This window comes from Cavia porcellus, unplaced genomic scaffold (genome assembly GCF_034190915.1).
Source record: "Cavia porcellus strain 051 isolate PalLab524CR breed Dunkin Hartley unplaced genomic scaffold, mCavPor4.1 scaffold_26, whole genome shotgun sequence".
Classification (NCBI taxonomy): Eukaryota; Metazoa; Chordata; class Mammalia; order Rodentia; family Caviidae; genus Cavia; species Cavia porcellus.
In genome coordinates, this window is record NW_026947509.1 from 4,860,214 (window position 1) to 4,878,353 (window position 18,140).

The 18,140-nt window shown below is 49.4% G+C and overlaps 1 protein-coding gene across 1 annotated transcript in view; it reads right to left on the minus strand.

Moving 5' to 3' along the window:
• The window catches only part of Disp1 (dispatched RND transporter family member 1), a 166,269-nt gene continuing 148,129 nt past the window's right edge, over window positions 1–18,140 (minus strand). Inside the window, 7 exon segments of the mRNA XM_063236675.1 lie at window positions 1–114; window positions 117–182; window positions 185–3,629; window positions 7,484–7,581; window positions 10,373–10,470; window positions 10,814–10,941; window positions 11,660–11,783. Coding sequence (XP_063092745.1) covers window positions 26–114; window positions 117–182; window positions 185–3,629; window positions 7,484–7,581; window positions 10,373–10,470; window positions 10,814–10,941; window positions 11,660–11,783 — 4,048 coding nt within the window. The 3' untranslated portion in view covers window positions 1–25.

An 18,140-nucleotide genomic window follows, 5' to 3' on the forward strand; every position in this document is an offset into this window, starting at 1 on the left:
TCTAGGTGAAAACCGTGTTTAATTATTAGAGTGTTTTTATTAACAAGCTCTCCCCAGCCGGTTCTGAGTATGTCACACCGGCAGGCATGGCGGCAGCGGGGCGTGGCAGCTGGGGTCCATGGAGCTGCGCCTCTCTCTCACAGCTCTGCCACAGCTCTGCAGACAGCCAGGGCCGGGCTGTGACCTGCCTCCCCCAGGAGATGGTTAAGCAGAAGTTCTGGTTCACTGTGATTGACATGTGTCATGCCTGGGACTGTGCCAGCCTGTGACAAGCTCTGTGCTGCTCTCCTCTCCGCACTGTCATTCTGATGCTGCAGACCGGAGACTCTGCTTCTGCTCCCGGACCCGCCCTCCCCGAGTCCCAAGTCCCTGTCTCCGTGGAGACCCCTTTGGTTACTCTCAGCATCGAAGTGTGCTGGCCGTGAAGAGCTAGCAGCCCTGCAGGCCAGTGGTGACTGCCTGGCCACCCAGGTGTCCGAGCCCAGTATGCCACCTGTGCCAGTCTTGCCTGGGTGCTCTGGGGCCTGCAAGCCCAGTGCCTGGTGGAGGTGGCAGTTCCTAGGCGAGGAGTGTGTTCCCGGTGGCTTCCCACAGCCCTGCAGGCAGGGACAGGGGTGGGGGTGCGGGTGTGGGAGATGGTGCACGAAGCCCTCAGGGACCAGGTGTGTGGCCTGCAGAGGTACCACCCCATTCTGGATCTGGGCAAAGCCACCTGCGACAGGGGCACAGTGGCTGCAGGAGCAGTCACCCCCCTGCCGGCAGGAGTGTGAGCTGCAAGTGAGGAGTTTGTAAGTGTGCAGGCAACGACACTGCTGGTTGAGGGAGAAGAAGGGGTGTGTGGGGTGTGGCTCGGGGCAGGGTGGGAGCAGGGTGGCACTGGAGTCAGCCCTGGAGCACAGGCCATGCTCCCCAGAGCAGGCTGCATGCCGGGGCACTCCCAACCCCCCCACCGGGCTGCCCAGCAGCTCAGCACAGAGGTAGGTCTCCTCATGCCTGGTCTTCTCTGGGGCCACACAGCTGCGGGATGCCAGCGGTTCCAACTCGTAGAACTCACGCTCCTCTTCTGATTTCTGGACCCGGGGATCTAGAAGGTATGCATGCGTGGGGCAGGCTTTGCTTGGGCCCTGGTCACTGGGCCCGGGGGACAGCGCATGGGAAAAGGCACTGCACTGGAGCTTCTGAGGCAGAGGGATCTGCCCACAGGAGCCCTGTGGCCCGAGGCACCGGCACATACACTGGAAGAAGAAGGTGGCAAAGGCCCAGCTGACGCACATGACGAGCATCATGAAGGTGCCCAGCTGCGTGTAGGCCAGCACAGTGGATGGCATCATCATGGCCCCGGCCACAAAGGTGGTCAGGGCAGCCATGGCGATGGCTGAGCCCATGCGGCTCAGAGAGAAGGTCACCTTGCCCTCCCGGTCAGGGTTTGGAGCCAGGCGGTATGCAACCCCATAGTGGACGGCGAAGTCTACAGACAGCCCCACGGCCACGGAGATGGTGACAGACTCCAGGACGTTTAGTTCCCAGCCCAGCAGGACTAGGGAGCCCACAGTAACAAAGATGGTACCTGCGATGGAGATGATGGCGTACAGACTGATGATGGCATTTCGTGTGGTCAGCAGCATCACACTGAAGGCCACTGCCACCGACAGCCCCATGGCTATGAGTGTGCCGTCTGAGAGGCTGTCCTGGAGGTCGTAGAACTCGAGGTTGCTCACAAACCAGCCATTACCGAGGCCCTCAGGTGCAGAGCGTAGCTCCCGGGAGATCCATGAGTCCACCTCGCTGTAGAACTGGTGCATCTTCTCATAGGCCAGCGTGAAGAGGTGGGTGCTTGGGAACTCCAGCACCACGGCCCGGATGGTGTCGTTGACGTCAAAGCGCGGCCCCGGCGTCCTGCCGTCCAGGTGGTAGCCCGTGCTCCTCTCCAGTTCCATGATGGCCCTCTTGATGCACAGCTCGAAGACCTCCTGCTTGTAGGGGAAGCTCCAGTGGCTGCAGCACGGGTACAGGGCTGGCTCGTCGCAGTCCTGGTTCTCCATCCACTGCTTGAAAGTCTCAATGAAGCAGCTGGTGAAGTCCTGCTCGTCCGTCTGGTGGAAGAATGTCTGGTTCCTCAACTTCTGGCAGAAGTGCAGGACCCAGGCCTGGGACGCGGGGCTGGCGATGTTGAAGCTGCTGTCCAGTGTTAGTTTGCCCTTGCTCTTGGGGTTCAGCGGGTTGCCATTGTCCTCGGGGGACACGCCCCAGACCACAGTGATGGGCATGTGGAGCTCCTCACCATGGCGCACCCGCTCAAACATGAACAGCTTTTTGTACTCGGCGTCGTAGCGCTCGAACGGGTGCGAGGCTCGGAACACCTGGAACTCAGACAGCTCCAGGGAGGGCAGCTTCATCTTGGGGTTCACACACACGATGTAGGCACCACCTACTGTCAGCACGAGGAACCACAAGAGCCACAGGTAGCGGAACTTAATGACGATGCAGGGCAGCACCTTCTCAAAGAAAATCCGGGAGGCCTCGGAGATGGCCAGGAGCAGCCTGTGGCATGTCCGGCAGGCCACCGCCCAGCAGCTCTTGTCGTACAGCTGCTGCTGGGGCTTCCGGAAGCAGCTGAAGATGTTGAGCAGGTAGCGCTCGTGCAGCACCACCACGGCTGGGAGCCAGGTGACCATGAGGATGTAGTTCACCAGGATGGCGGTGCCCGCGTACACGCCAAAGCACCTAATGGCTGTGATCTTGCTGACATAGTTGGCGTAGAAGGCTGCGGCGGTGGTGAAGCTGGTGACAAACATGGAGAGGGCAGCGTGCTGCAGAGTGGCGCTCACTGTCTCCGCAGCCTCAGCACGGGGCTTGTCGCATTTGGTATAGGCCCACACGTCACAGAGCACAAAAGCATCGTCAGCCCCAATGCCAACCAGAATGATAAGTGCAGTGAGGTTCATGAAAGGGAAAAACTCGAAGTTGAACACAACCCGGTAGAGAAAATAAGAAACGATCAAGGAGCTGATGATGGCAAACATGGTCATCAGTGTGATAAACATGGACTTGGTGTAGACACACATGACCAGCAGGACGAGCCCCATGGCGATGGCTGGATACACAGTATCCATCAGAAGATAGTCTTGAAACAAGCTGTGTTTGATGCCAAACTCAATCCCAGTGACGGTCGTCATGCCATCCGAGGAGTTCCAGTTTTCGAAGTTGTCCAGGTAAATGTTCATCATGCTCTTCCCCTTCTCCGTGGGTGAGAAGAGCATGCTGTACCTGAGCACCGGGGCGGGGTGGTCGGCCACCTTCGGGGCCATGAAGTCCTTGTCCACCAGGTAGTGGAGGATCTGGTACACGGCGTTGTACTTGGTGCACTTGCGCGGCACACTGGTGCACTTGAGCTGGTCCTTCCTGCGGGCGGCGGCGTCCCAGCAGTCCGGCCCCAGGGTGCCGTTCTGGTAGTGCTTGGCACAGGTGCGGAGCAGCTTCAGGGTGTGAGACACATCTCGCTCGACAATGCTCTGACAGGACGACCTGTTGTTCAGAATGGCAATGTAGTTCCCCAGCGTCCAGCTGGGGCAGCAGGAGGCGGCGGTGGTCCTCTGGCAGAGGTCACCAAACTGGGGGTGAGACCTGATCTGCAGAGAAGACACGCAGGACACGGTTAGAAGCTGCATGGCTGGGGCGGTGCCTGCCACTTCGAGGGACAATGACAGTCTCGTACCCAGTATCAATCTGCACACAGGTGAGAGTCCTCGAACCATTTCCCAGTGAGGGCTCTAAGTTACTGTAGTCTGAACTACAAACCAGTGTGTGGAGTGAGACACAAGTGTAAAGCAGGGGCAGCCAGTGCAAGTTTGGAGGATAAAATTAACACCTGCGCGGCACAGAAGCCTTTTCAAGCCCTTGTGACAGGCAGTGAAGCCTATGTAGTACAGGATTAAGAAAGCAATTGTCCCAGTCCCTTTTGTTATCAGCGGGAACTTTTCAGTGGCCCAGGTTCATTATCTCCACCAACACAGCCGGAGACAAAGGTGCTGCTCCCAGAAATGGCTGAGGGCTTTTTTCTGTTTCTGAAACCCAGGTTAAACCCTAAACCCAAGGTGAACTCAGTGAAAGGCTGGCTCCTGGGGCAGTGATGAATGTCCTCTGAGGGAGCCCAGGGGGGCCTGTCATCCTTTCACCATGCAAGGAAACACGGTGGTCCCCTCTGGAGGAACCAGCACCACAGACACCACCCCGCAGGCCCTGATCTCAGATCTGCCAGCACCCAAACTCACAGCGATACATTCGCTGGGCACAAACCCCAGTAACAACAGCTCAATCCTAGACACACACTGACCCCGGTACTATCCAAAGTACCAATATCAGGACACACCAAGATTGAGACTAAATTTTTCCCCTGAAATTTGGGTAGAAAGTGGAAAGATTTCAAAATTAAAACACTATTATCTGATTTTAAATAACATTACTAACAATAAGTAGGTGCTTAATTATTTCTCTAAATTCTTAGAAAAGTTTTTAGGCTGGCTGAAAGCCCCTCTTGGTGCTCCCTGGTAACTGGGAGACGGTGCGATGGGACTTAGTGTGCACTGCACCCCACAGGAACACCCTCAGTGGAAAGGGTTTCCCTTCCCAGGCTGTTCTTGCCTGGAAAGTAAAATGTCATTTTTGGGCCTTGCTGGATGACCAGAAGTCTGGATGGTCCCCCCCACCCCAAGCTGACAAGGACCGCCTTCCCCACTCCAGAGCCTCCTCTTAGCAACACAGCGGAAGGTGCCGGGTCCCATTGCTGTCCCTCATCCCTGCTGAATGGAGCTGGGCCAGGAAGAAAGGCCGAAGTGCAAGGAGGGCACAGGCCCTCCCTGGAGGATTGGGCATGCTTGCCCCTGACCGAGCCGGGCTGTGAGGCCAGAGGTTGTGCTGTCTCTTCAAAGTGGAGAAGGCGACACAAACCAGCTGCCTGCTGGCTCAATCTAAACACAAGTCACTTGTGCTCCCAAACCCTCTGGCCAAACGCTTCAGGGGTAGGAGAGGGGCTGTGGGGCCAGGACGGGCTGCAGAGGTATTTATTCATGCAGATGGGGCATTCGTTTGTTTTCTTAAAAAAAATACTCCATGAGAGTAAAGAAAAATAAGCCCAAAGAGCTATTGCTCAAACATATAAAAATAGTAGTTCCTTTCCCAGACTTTCTTTCTAAGCTCATTTCTTAAAGCAGAAATAATTCACAAAACAGGTAACTGACATCTGAGTTTGTGAAAAACACACAATGCTACCTGAGTGAGGACTGAACCCCAATGGATCAGGGGCAGCTAGAGTGGCACTTTTCTGGTTTGCAGGCAGATACCAAATCATACCCACGGCCACATGTGCCAGTGCCTGGGCCAGCTTGGTGAATGGAAGGGAAGGTGTTGCCGGCCTGAGGCCTGATACAGTCCAGACTGAAGTAAATGAATTGTAGCCGCGGGAAGCTCGGCTGCCCGGTTGGCAGGCACCTCTCTGTGGCTGTGGCAGTAACGAAGTGCCACAAACAAAGGAACACAGTTGCTGGTTAAACAGAAAGCACAGATGCAATCCTGGATGAACCTTTCCCACTACAGCAGGGGTTTTAAATGTGTGTATCTGACCACAGACTAACAAGCTGTGTGCTTTGAATACCGACCCGGTGCCGCTCTGCCAGCCGCTGTCAACAGTAATGGAACCATTGCTAGATTCCAGGGGCTCTGAAGAGACTGCTTTCGAGGACTCCTCCAGGGTACCGCATGAGGACAGAGAAAAGCCACCACAGGTACCTCTGACTATCCTGAGCAGGATCCAGCGTGTGCGCTGTGAAGGAACACGCCTTAAGGAATTGTCTGCGTTTTCCGGCAGGAAGGCTATATGCTCACCTCTGCCCATCACTCAAAGAGAAACATTTCTACCCACCTCCACAAGATGCAGGAGACACAGCAACCCTTGCCCTCAAGCTGCTCATGGGTGACAGGCAAATCTGATAAAAATAAGTAACTGTGATGGATGTGGCGAGCACAGTACTGTGTGAGCCCTTACAAAGAGGGGGGCACAGGTCATAAAGTGCAGTGCTGATCCCAGCACTTGGGAGGCCAAGCCAAGACTGCTGTGAGTTCCAGTCTGGCCCAGACTACAGGGAAAGTCCCTGGACAGTGGTGATTAGGTGTGTGTGGCTGAGATGGAGAAACGGAGGCTTGTGTCGTGACTTGAACTTAAAGAGAAAGGCAAGCCGGCTTCTCCTCACATAGAAGGCAGTTACACATTCTTCATATTTCTGGAAAAGACTCATTAAAATCTTTAAAAATCTTTGAAGTTTATAAAATGGAGACTGTGAAGGTAATTTCTTGCCACTCTTGAGAATCTAGCCCTTCTGGCACTAGTGTTGTTCACTGGGTGTTTCAGGCCATCATTCAGTGTGTGTGGGGTCATGATGTACCTTTGTTCCCTTCCCTAGTCAGACATCAGGAAGGGTGGAGTGGCTCTGAAATAGTGGGCTAAAGAAAGAGAGGAGAGAAAAGGGAAAAACCAGCGGGGTTTTCAGTGATACATTAACTTTTAAAACTACTGGCTAAGTTAGAGTCTAAGAAGCTGAGAATAAAGTTAAGGGAGAAAAAGCTTCAGCCCTTAATGCCAGGTTCGGCTGCTGCTGGCAACCTTTCCACAGCGCGAAGCTCCCCACGTAGCAGACGTTTAAGGGGAGTCCAGGGAGAAGACAGGAGCCAGGCTCCACGGCACCCTTAGAATAGGAGTCCAAAAGCACACTTCTAGGCTCCTCTGAGCTGTTCACCCAGGTCACCTTGGTCAGCCAGGACACCGAATGCAAATCCTTTCCTCCAGTTTCTACCAGGACAAGGACGGGCACAGGAAAATGGTTCCTGGTGCTGAGATTACAGAACCGCACTTCTGGCTCCTCATGACTGCTTGCCAGCATCACAGAGGTGTCAAGAGCAAAGTAAGTATGGAGAAGGCCCTGGGGGATCGGCCGAGGCTCCTGTGGCAGGGACAGAGCGAGCCTCCTTGCTCTGGAGCCCAGGGCCCTCTGAGCTTGAGTGTGAGCAGGCATTTATCAAGTGCACGCTGCAGTCTGACTGCAAGTGCGGCACACACAAGCAGGAGCCACGGGAAACATCTGGCCTCCATGATGGCAGGGCAGCCCCTGGAGCCGCCTTACCACCACAGGTCTCTGCTGCCCGGTCACTGCTGTGTCCTCCTTAGCTGGAGAATAATCAAGTGTGTCAGTGCGTGACCCGGGCGGGGCCTCAGACACCGTCTGCTCCAACTGCCGGGAAATAACAGTGGGGCTTGAGCGAGGAGACGCAGAAAAGGAAGGTGGGAACGCAGGGTGCACTATGCTGGTGTGTGTCCCCAGAGGGCTGGCCTCAGCTCCCCAGGGCTCTCACCTGGGCAGACACCAGGCCAGCTGGGAGGCGATGGCCAAGCACATCACCCGATCAGTCTAGAGATTTCAGGTTTTTTACATACCCTGGAGTTATCTACACTGCACATGGATTTAATTGCAGGTAAATTCCACAGTGTCTCCCCTCCTGTCGAAGTAAACACTACTCTGGAGTATCGTTCACCTATGATAACAAAAAAGGAAAGAAAAAGTATTATCAGTCATTGATTCTTCTTAAGACAGACCTCAAGACCAATTGCAGTAGGACTACATGGCAATTCATTAGCAGTAGGAATTCTGCCTTTCATAAATTGCTGGAGAAACTTTATACAGAAGCAACACTATGCATCCATCACCTTAGCACAAAGCCTCTGTCTACCAGGCATGCCCATGAGCCACAGTACACACATCACAGCTCCATTTCTGATCAAAGTTAAGGAGAAAGAAAGATGCATAACAATTTTCAGTAGGAGATGAACTGAAATGCCTCCCTCTTAAACTTCACAACATACCCCACCAAGACACACTAGGGTGGTGAGGGCGAACCTTCCAGAGCTTTCAGTGATACCAACAGCCCACTACCACACTCAAGGCCGGGATCACCACCACTGCATGGTGTCTGGAGAACAGATGGTCAGGACGTGCTCCCTGGCTGAGAGGGAAGATGGGACGTGATCAACGTGAAAGCGATGAAGCTGGAGTCTGGCCACACAGAGTGCTGGCCCAGCCAGCATCATGGGTGCACTGTGTGTTCTGAGTGTGTCTACACCCCTGGTGCAACAGAACCTGAAAGCAATGCCCCGGAGTCCAGGCTGCTGCACTCGGTGGTGGGGCATGGGAAGCACCGGGAAGAGCGTGGTGTCTGGGCCCTGACATGGCCGAGCCAGGCCTGTTACTGCAGACAGCAGTCAGGCAGAAACATTCTAGGCAGTCAGACAGGGCTGGGCTCGAGTCAACGTAAAGATAAGCCTCGTCATTGTGGCCGATGCACATCCATGCAAGGCCAGGTCTCTAGACAAAGACCAGGCATGCAGTAAGCGATGACACTCAGTCTAGCAAAGTCCAGATACACATCAGTCACTTCAGTGTGTGACAGTGGCCCAGACTCACTGCTTCCTAAAAATGTCTTTGTTGTTTCTCTGCTCACATGCTCTGTGACTTGCTCCACCATTGGCTCAGTATTACATAGATGGCTCCACTTATAATCTTACTGATTGATCACAGCTGTACCCACTTGGTGCCCATTGGTTGTGCTATGTAAAGCTTCCCCTGAGAAGCGGGGCCTTCACCAACCCACTTGGGGCCCTTCCTGCCTCTCAGGGGCTACGTCTCTCCTCATAGATAAACATTTCCTACTCTTAACCTCCACTGTTGCTTAGAATTTATTCTTCAGTTTCGGGGACATAAGCTCAGTGTGTCAGATGTCTAGCAGGTTGGGAGGTACAATATTCCCTCAGGTTAATGAAAGACCTTGTGTCATTTCCTCCACCACTGTCATGATCTGGTGACTGAACACAACTGTAACTTCTCCGAGCTGCTTCTTCCTCTGCAAAATGCTAACAGCAACAACCATTTCACCCAGTTGTGAGAATCAGAGGACACAATGGAAAATCGGTGCTCGATAAGACTGCTCCTGCCTCAGTCATTAAAAAGGTAATATTCAGCAGGGGGAACAAAGTGACTATATGTTACTAAACTGTGCTAATCAAATAAGCTGGTAAATTCATGAGCAAAGTTTTATCATGAAATGTTCCATTCACGGTCATGACATTTGTTTAATGAGCTCATCTTCACCAAATCGCTACCACCCTTGGCAGACTATTTGGAGAGCCAAGTCAGCCTGCTGGAAACAAATGCCTCTTTCACACAGAACTGACCATAGCCTAGGTTACAGAAGATGTGACACAGAAGAAGTCCTTGCCCCAGTCACCTTAGGGCAAGGATAGGTGCTGACTGCTGACACACACACCAGGCTGTACTTCACCAACTTGCTAAGCTTCTTCCTGGTTGAGAGAGCAGCCAACATATGGTGGCAAAGCAAGAACAGCCTACCACTGGGACAAATAAAGCAGCCACAACTACACTACCCGCAGTTCCATTTGTCCATGTTTTAAGAGACAGAGAAGGAAGCTGGATTGCTTTCTGGAGTCCGTGTAAGATCTCGCTGAATCTACTTTCTATTACTGCATAGTGAAACAGGACTCAAAACAAAGACCCTGAGACTTGGCAAGATCTAGAAAGATGAAAGATCCATTGAGGTCCTGCTGGGTTTGAGTAGGAAAGAAAACATAAAAGAGTTCTTCAGCAGCAATCACAAACCCTGAAACCAGAAGGGCTTCACGTTATCACGCACTCGTGTTAGCTCCCGCTCATCACTGCGGCTGATGAGTGTATCTGCTGGTCTGTTCTTCTGCCACCACTGGGCACCTCTCCCCAGCCCAGCAGCTGCACAGTAACCACGCTGTTGTCCTGCCTGCCCTGCCCACTGTAGCCCTCTGGCCGTGCCAGGCGCCGAGGCACACATGCAGGGTACGGGACTTGGTTTTGCTCCTTTCTCCTCTTCTGCTGCTCAGTGATGAAGCAGGCATGTGGTTGGTTGGCCTTTATGTTTTTCAAGTGAACCAAACTTCAAAACTTTTTTTAATAACGCCAGAGATTCTTTTAGGTTTCAACCCCAAAATATGTACAAAAACATACACTGTTATTTGATCCAGAAATAAATAAGATAAAGAATTTGAAATATGACTTGAAAGTTTGGGCAGGGTCAAAAATTTCATTAGATTCATATTTTCCTTAAAGCTAAATCTAACCTTTAAAATTTTTATTGTAGATAAAATTCAGACAGTGGTTGCCCAACATAGAGGAACAGTCAGTCTGTAAGCTACCACGCTCCTGTGTCTGCACGAGGCCAGATGTGACCCTGCTCTGTCCTGGCGCGGGAGGCAGGTGCAAGGCCCTCCCAGGACACTACTCACTTGGAACATCGCAGAAAAAGCTGTCTTTGTGGAAGTCCCAGTCCACTTCTCTTTTTTCTCTTTCATAATGGTCCTCTGACCACCGATCATCCCGATGGCTGAAACAGAGCAACAATGTGACTTCAATAAAGTTCTGGCTACCTCAGGGTAACAAGTGTGGGGCGGGCGGTACAGCTGCCGAGCCCCCAGCTGTTCAGCGACTGACAGCAAGCAACCTGGAAGGGTCAGCGTAAGCAGCCAAGATCTGCCTCCTCACTTCAGAAAAGAAAAGACGCCCCTTCTCATCCTACAGCACAGCCTTAAAACCCCAAGGTAAGCAACTTGGGGGCAAATGACTTTCAGTGGCATATTTTATATTTACCTTTTGTGTTCATGCAGCATTTAAAGAAGAATTTATTAAGCAATATTTATATCAATTATATAAACATACACCATCATTACCTTTTGGCTTGCTCATCAGCATATTTAAAGGGGTAATTTGCCAGCGTTGCTTTGTATCCGGTGTTTTTGACCATGTTATTCCACGTGACCAGTCTCTGGCCTATTGTTGTCCCTCTTGGTTCAAAACCCTAGGCAGAATGTCACACGTTCCCATCAGCACACTGCATTCCAGGCTGAGCGCACTCACAGTGACATAAAGATCACCTGTTCACTGTGACAACACAGGCAGGGTGCAGGTCTCAGAGCAGGAAGAACACTTACAGACGTTCACTTTCCTGGCTACTGCCCTGCATTCAGGGGGTACTTATTTTTATCTCCTAAACACAGGCAGGGTCAAGGTGTTTCACAACGGGTAGCGTGACACTAGGCCACTTTTTCTCACACTTCCAATCCAGGGGACATTTACTTAAAAACAGACCATCGTTAGCAACAGTGAAATTCTTGCAGCTCCTTTTGGGAGGAAAATACATTCGGTCTCAGTGCTTTATGGAAATATTTTTATATGGTATGTGGGTTCTGTAGTATATTGCTTTTTAGCTTAAACATGGGGACAGAGAAGCAAAACACCCAGAGTTTTGAGGGTGAGTAGGTTCCTTGACCTTTTTTCGTTAGTGCAATATTTGTTTATAAAAGACTCTTATACCCCTTACCACCTAAGAAGCTGAGAATACAGATTCACACGTTTTTATATTACAAAAAGAGCCACATACTTACCCAAGGCTGGAGGTGGTTTCAAAAGAAACGGAATACTAAACAAAAGACTGTGACCTGCATCACAATACTCTGCTCACAGTGGCAGCAGCAGCTACAGAGAACAGATCTGCTCAGCAGGCCGGGTCTCCTTACCAGCAGCGGATCCGAGAAGTCTGGCAGCTCCGGCACCAACACGCCCACCAGGGCGCAGACCACAATGAGCAGGGTGCACAGGCCCAGGACCACCACCGGCCAGTCGGCTAGTAGGGCCGCGTAGCTGCAAGCAGAGAGCACAGGATGCCACTCAGGCAGTGTAGGGTTTGTGCTGCCCATGAGCACCACTTTTCAGTCCTCACGAGCTAGCCCTTGCACAGGTGCTCATCAGTGTATGAGCTAATGGAGTTCTGTACACACACATTGCAGGCACACACATACGTGCACAAGAGCACACCACAGGCACACACAGAGGCATACACATAAGGAGGATACACATGGGCACATCATTTTCATTTCTAGTGATATGGGTATATAGATCATACATCACTGGCCAGAGAGTCAGAATGTCCGCACAAGGCTGAGTAATGGACTGAGTCCCACAAGGGTAGGGACGCTGGTCCACTCAAATTAGCACTGTGACAGGGCCTTGCAGGAAGTACTCATAGATGTTTCTGATGAAGTGACATGCATGGGTACTGATCACCTGTCCACCAGGTGTTGCACTCTAGTCCAGCCTCTGTCTTACCTCCAGAACTTCACCCACTGCCAAGCCTGCTGGGGTCCCTCCCGCCTGATGCACCCCACACTGTCCCATGCCACCACACCCTGGCCATGCCTCTTCATCTGCACATTTCCAGGCCTTCACAGGAGCACGGTGCCCCTCGGAAGAGGACGAAGCCTCAAAATGCATTCGGTTCCTTAAATCTTTATTTTTCTCTTATTTTTATTAGCACATGTTAGCAGCCTAAGGGTCACACCCCTCCGGGGAGAGGCACACACAGAGAACACAGTCCTTCTATGCCACCTCTTAATCCCCTTCCCATTTGCAAAAAGAAAACCCAGTGAACCTCCTCTCAAATTCTCAGTGAGGCCAGCCTGCTGGCTGCTGTGATGTCCACTTCTGGTTCATTTCAAGTAGGTTTCTTACTCACAGATTTGTCAATTATTTTTGCAAAACCATGCAGTTGCCAATAAAGCTGGTGGTTCTCAATGTATGAAAAAGCCACTCTGTCTCTAAGAACAGACTGCTGGTTTGTTCACACTCTCTTTTCACTATGGATCTTTCTTTGTGGGATATTTACTTGTAATTAAAAGTTCTAATGAGGGAATTAAATAGAACAGAGTTGGGCTGGGGCTCCAGACACTTTTCTCAGCTGTTCCTGCCCCGCAGTATCACAGGCCATGCGGGCAACACAGCCTGCTCTCCCCAGAGTGCTGCTGCCCCCACCCACCCTGAGCTGGTCTGTGCTGTGTCCACTTCTGGGAGAAGGCTACAGTCTGGCTGTGCTGTCTAGAAGCCACAGCCTCCAGGAGCGAGGAACCCCGAAACATGTCTGCGCTCCCAAGTTCACAGTTAGAGACTCTTAGACCCACAAACAGCGCATTTCTAGGCAAATCACACCCACAGAACCCTGAGCTGAACTCTGTTCACTTGACTACAAATTCTGGATCTAAACTTGGGTAGGCAAACTGGTTGTGGTGGAGCATGCCAGTAATCCCTGCAGCCTGGGAACCTGAGGCAGGGGATTCCCAAATTCCTGCCTAGCTCAGCAACTGAGCAATTTGAGACCTGGTCTCAAGATACAAAGTAAACAGGGCTGGGGGTGGAGCTCAGCGGGAAAGACCTGGGTTCAATTCCTGATATCACATACACACACAACCTCATTAAGGAGAAATTATTCTGACATATCAGAATCACTAACAGAGTGACCCACCATGCTGAAAACATGACTCTCACGATACTGCTTAGGCTGTTCAGTTTGCAGAACTCACCGCTGGCTGTCTCCCCCTCCACCAAGCAGGAAGGCAAAGCAGCAGGCTTGGAAGCAATAAAAGCCTCTGCTTCAATAGTGCATCTGAGACTTTCTGCCCGTGGCTTCAGGCTTTCGAGTCCTTTACATCTTAGACCTTTAAACTATCAGCCCTGGGAGATGGAAATGGCTTCGGGCTTATAAGATTAGTCATTACATGTTGCTGAAATGCACCCACTATCATTCAAATGAACCCACAAACCTATTATCAACAGAGGGCGCTGGGTCCCCAATTGCTTAGTTTCCATAGTCTGGTTTAATTTACCCTTATAATGAGCTTTTGTTTTGTGCACAGCAGCCCTGAACCTCTCTTTCAATGACTGCTTCTCTTCCCCTTGAACACGTGTTTGATTTTGCAGCCCTGCTTGGTACCCTCTCCTGTACAGCGCTAGCCCCTGGGGGCAAGCCTGCTGCTCAAGCACGCTGTGTCACTGCAGCAGGTCCTGCAGGATACGGGGAGCCCGCCCCCAGCAGCCACTCACACAGCCCACCTAGGCACACACACCACCCTTCCCCTACCTATGCAGCCATTGGCCCAGCTATGGAGGGTGCTATGGAGAGAACAGTCTCACATCACTGTGAGATGCAGATAGTGGCCCCAGCATCAAGGTGAACAGCTCCTAAGAATGTCATGGCCTGTGCTCACGAGCGCATGTATCCCAGCTGGGGAAACCCCATCTGTATCCTGGCCTGGTCGTGGCAGCTGTGTGGGGTGGGTGCTATGGGATATCCCTCAGCCACACACAATTCTCAGCCACCTTCTCACTGGGTTTCTCTGGAAATAGGTTAGAAACAACAGTTCAAGCAAACAAACTCAGGGTCTCACAGGGCCAGCACACAGTCAAATGGCATTTGAGAGGCTTGTCACAAACGGGCTGTTTCTGTCACAGGAACACCCCACAGCACTTTCTTAGCTTAACGTTCTCCCCTCACTCTCTGTCGTATTTCTGAAAACACTTCTCCCCTCCCCTCTGAGTAGAGCCAAGCTCACAGATTGCGCGTGCTCTGAACCTGCAGTGATGACCATTCTCCTGCCCGACCCTAACCCTGGTAGCCTGCCCTTTGTTCCCCAAGTCGTCTACAGGCAAGCAGTCTTGGCTTCCACCTTCTCCTGGAGCAATACTTAGCTCCTTTAGTTATCCTTCCCTTCCTAAAAGCCTTTGCCTTCATTTTAATCCTTCTGTTTCTCTCAGTACTCCTCCTGATTCCTTCTGTCCTTGAAGGGTAGGCATTTCAACATGTTATTAATCATAGTGTTTCCTGTGGCATCACGAACTCAAGAATGAAAGAATGACTAAAGTTCAAGAAATTTCACACACAAAGAATAGGGTCCAGAACTCTCATTCTGTAAAGTAATATATTCATCTAGCAATTAGCATGAAGTAACAAGGATGCAAGGCATTATGGGAATACAAAATGGTAGGCACAGGCCCTGCCTACAAGGAACCCAGACAGTCACACAACTATCTATACAACAAGTCAAGACAGAGGTGCTCGTAGAGTCAAAGACAAGATATTTTGTGACTAAGAGATTACTTCTGGCTAAGGTGGAAAAGGGAATCAACAGACTTTTTTGAAAAACTTTTATTTACATGTACATATACCAAAGAGAAGAAATTAGGAATTCTAAAAAATGCCAACATAGAAACAAGGGGGAAAACAATTGAAAATCTTCAAAATGCAAAAATTTAGTCTATTGAGAAGCCCTTATGTCTAAAGAACTGAAATTCCTTTACTTAATACTACATATTTACGGACTTCCGGGAGAACATGGCAGACAAGTAACAGCAGCCATGGAGGCTCTCTGAGATTACCAGTTTAGAATCCAGGAGCGGTGCCGTGTGAGGAGTCCTACGTGAGGGAAGATGTACCCTGCCGACCCAGGAACGAACTAAGCTGAGAGAAACCAACTGGAAATGCAATCCTGATGCTATAACAGGAACAGATAAAATCTCATTGCGGAAGCTGGATCCTGCGCCACTGGGAGCCGCGATTTGAATTTCATGCTGCCGATATTGCGTCCCAATCCGCACGGCAGGAAGAGAGATGCGTGAAAGCTCTGAGAGCTGGAATTGGCGAACCAAACGGCATTGAGAGCGGGACTGGCAGGGAGCCCTGCATTGACCTGCAGTGAGTGAAATGGGGACCCTTTCACAGACTAGGAGGCTCCAACAGAGGACATTCTGGGAACGAGCAGACTAGCCAGAACAGGGCCCTGCAGTGACTTAAGTCGCATATTCCCCTCTCAAGCGGGATTGGTGGGGAGCACTTGGCCTGGTGATGCTGCAGACTAAGATCCAGTAGGCTAGCCCAAATCAGGTCCCTGTGCCTGGTGGTGCACCCTAGCAGTGAAGCATTCAGTAGGTTGACCTGGAGGGGCGGGCCCAGCAGAGGCTGCCCAGGTCTGTGTCTCCCTAGTACACTGCAGTGGGTGGGAACACCTAGCCAGCGGATTCAAACAAACTGTAACAGACAAAGAGGAAAAAAAAAAAAACTGGGCCTCCTACATACGCTTGTATGGAAGGAACAAAAAGTATGGGAAAAGGGAGCAACAAGAAAGGGTCCTCAGTCCCCAATCCTGAGAACACTGATGCAGGAAAGGTAAATGCAAAAGAGAATGAAGACAGAAAACATGCAATATCAAACATGGCACCTACAGACATAAAGCAGTATCTCTGGAGCCTCATAGATGAGTTCAAAAATGAAGTATTTAATGAAATAAAGCAAGAAATAAGTAGAATAGTTAGAGAAATGCTAAGCACTGCCCAAGAAAAAACAGATGATGGAATGGAAGAACAGAAAAAAAGGGGAGAATTTTGTTTGATGGAGAAAATAGAGAAAACATAGAATACGTGAAGCAGGTTCAAAGAGATTACCAGGAAACTAAAAACTCTATTGAAAGCTGGCATAACAGCTTGAAAGAAACTAAGGATAGATTATCAGAACTGGAGGACAGATTTGTAAGGTGGGAGCATGAAATGAAAAACTTCTTAAAAATAACAAGAAAACAAACAGCAATAATACAAAGACTAGAAGATGATAAGAGGATCTATAACGTAAGAATTAAGAACATAAAAGAAGTAGGGACTCAAACAAATAAACTACAAAAGCTATTCACAGAAATAATCCAGGAGAATTTCCCTAATTTAGCAACAGGTAAAGATACTCAGATGTATGAGGCATACAGGACCCCAGCCACCTACAACCCAAACAGAGCTACACCCAGGCATATAATAATCAAAATTCCAGAAATCCAATATAAGAACAGAATATTAAAAGCTGTCAAAGACAAGAAACAGATCACTTACAAGGGAACACCCATCAGAATTACAGCAGACTTCTCGGCACAAACCATCAAATCACAAAGAGCGTGGGGGGAAATAATTCAAGCTTTGAAAGATAATAATCTCCAGCCAAGATTGATATATCCTGCACAACTGTCCCTAGAAATTGATGGAAAAACAAGGTGCTTCCAGGATAAAAAGGAACTAGGGGAATTTGCAACCACCAATTCAACTCTACAGAGATTACTGCCGGATATTCTAAAAATGAAAAATGCCAAGATTCCAGAAACAGTGGCAGAGCGGCCACAATGAATGGAGCAGAAAGCGAAATGAAGAGGATAAACTGACAACTAATGATAGAAAAAGAGCTCAACAGAAATGAGGCAGAAGGTTGGATGGTAGGAACAACCATTTTGGAGCAAACAAGACATCATAATAGGTAGCGCTGATTTAATATCCTCTTGTTTTGAAGTCCCATCAAGCTTTTGTTCTTCTGTCTCCATCGGTTTTAATGTGTTGTATGTATCTTATTGGATTTTATTATATGTGACAATATAAACAAAAACCTTTATAGACAAGGAGATTATACAGAAACCATTGTTCATTTTCTGTTAGTTGATTCTAAATACCCTGTAATACTGTCATTCTCTTGAATGTTTTACATTATCTTGATATTTTTGATGCTACAGTATACGAAGTTATACTCAAAGATTTTAAGGGAAGAGACACTACTATTATGTCGAGATTATCTTGTGGTGAAACACTGTTTTGCTTAAATGGCTATGTTTTGACCTGCACTGTTTTGTTATTATGCCCTCTTTTTTTTTAATCTCAATCTCCTTTTTATTATCTATTTTTTCATTTTTATCCTTTTAATTAAGGGAAAAATAAATAAAAAATAGCAGGATATATTATAGTAACCCACTTTCATTTCCTATTAACTTGATTTGAAACTCTCTATTGCTCTCACCATCTTGTTTTGACTGATTTTCCTCTATTCTGTTATGCTTGATAGTACCAAGTTTGAAAGTATAGGCAACAACTATGAAGACAATAAGATTCATTGTGACACCAATTCTGGTTGACTATTATCTTCTTTTGAAGTCCTCTAATGTCTCCAATGTTTTGGTTTTATTGGTCTTATTCTTTACTGTTTTGTTAAATTTTATTATAACTGATGATATAGGCAATTCTTTTTAAGATAACAAGAGGCATTATGGTAGCCATTGTTGATCACCTTGTATTTTGTTTTTACATTATGTATTATGTCCATCCTTTTGATTTGACTGACTCTGTCCTGGTATGTCACATTTGGTTTTACTT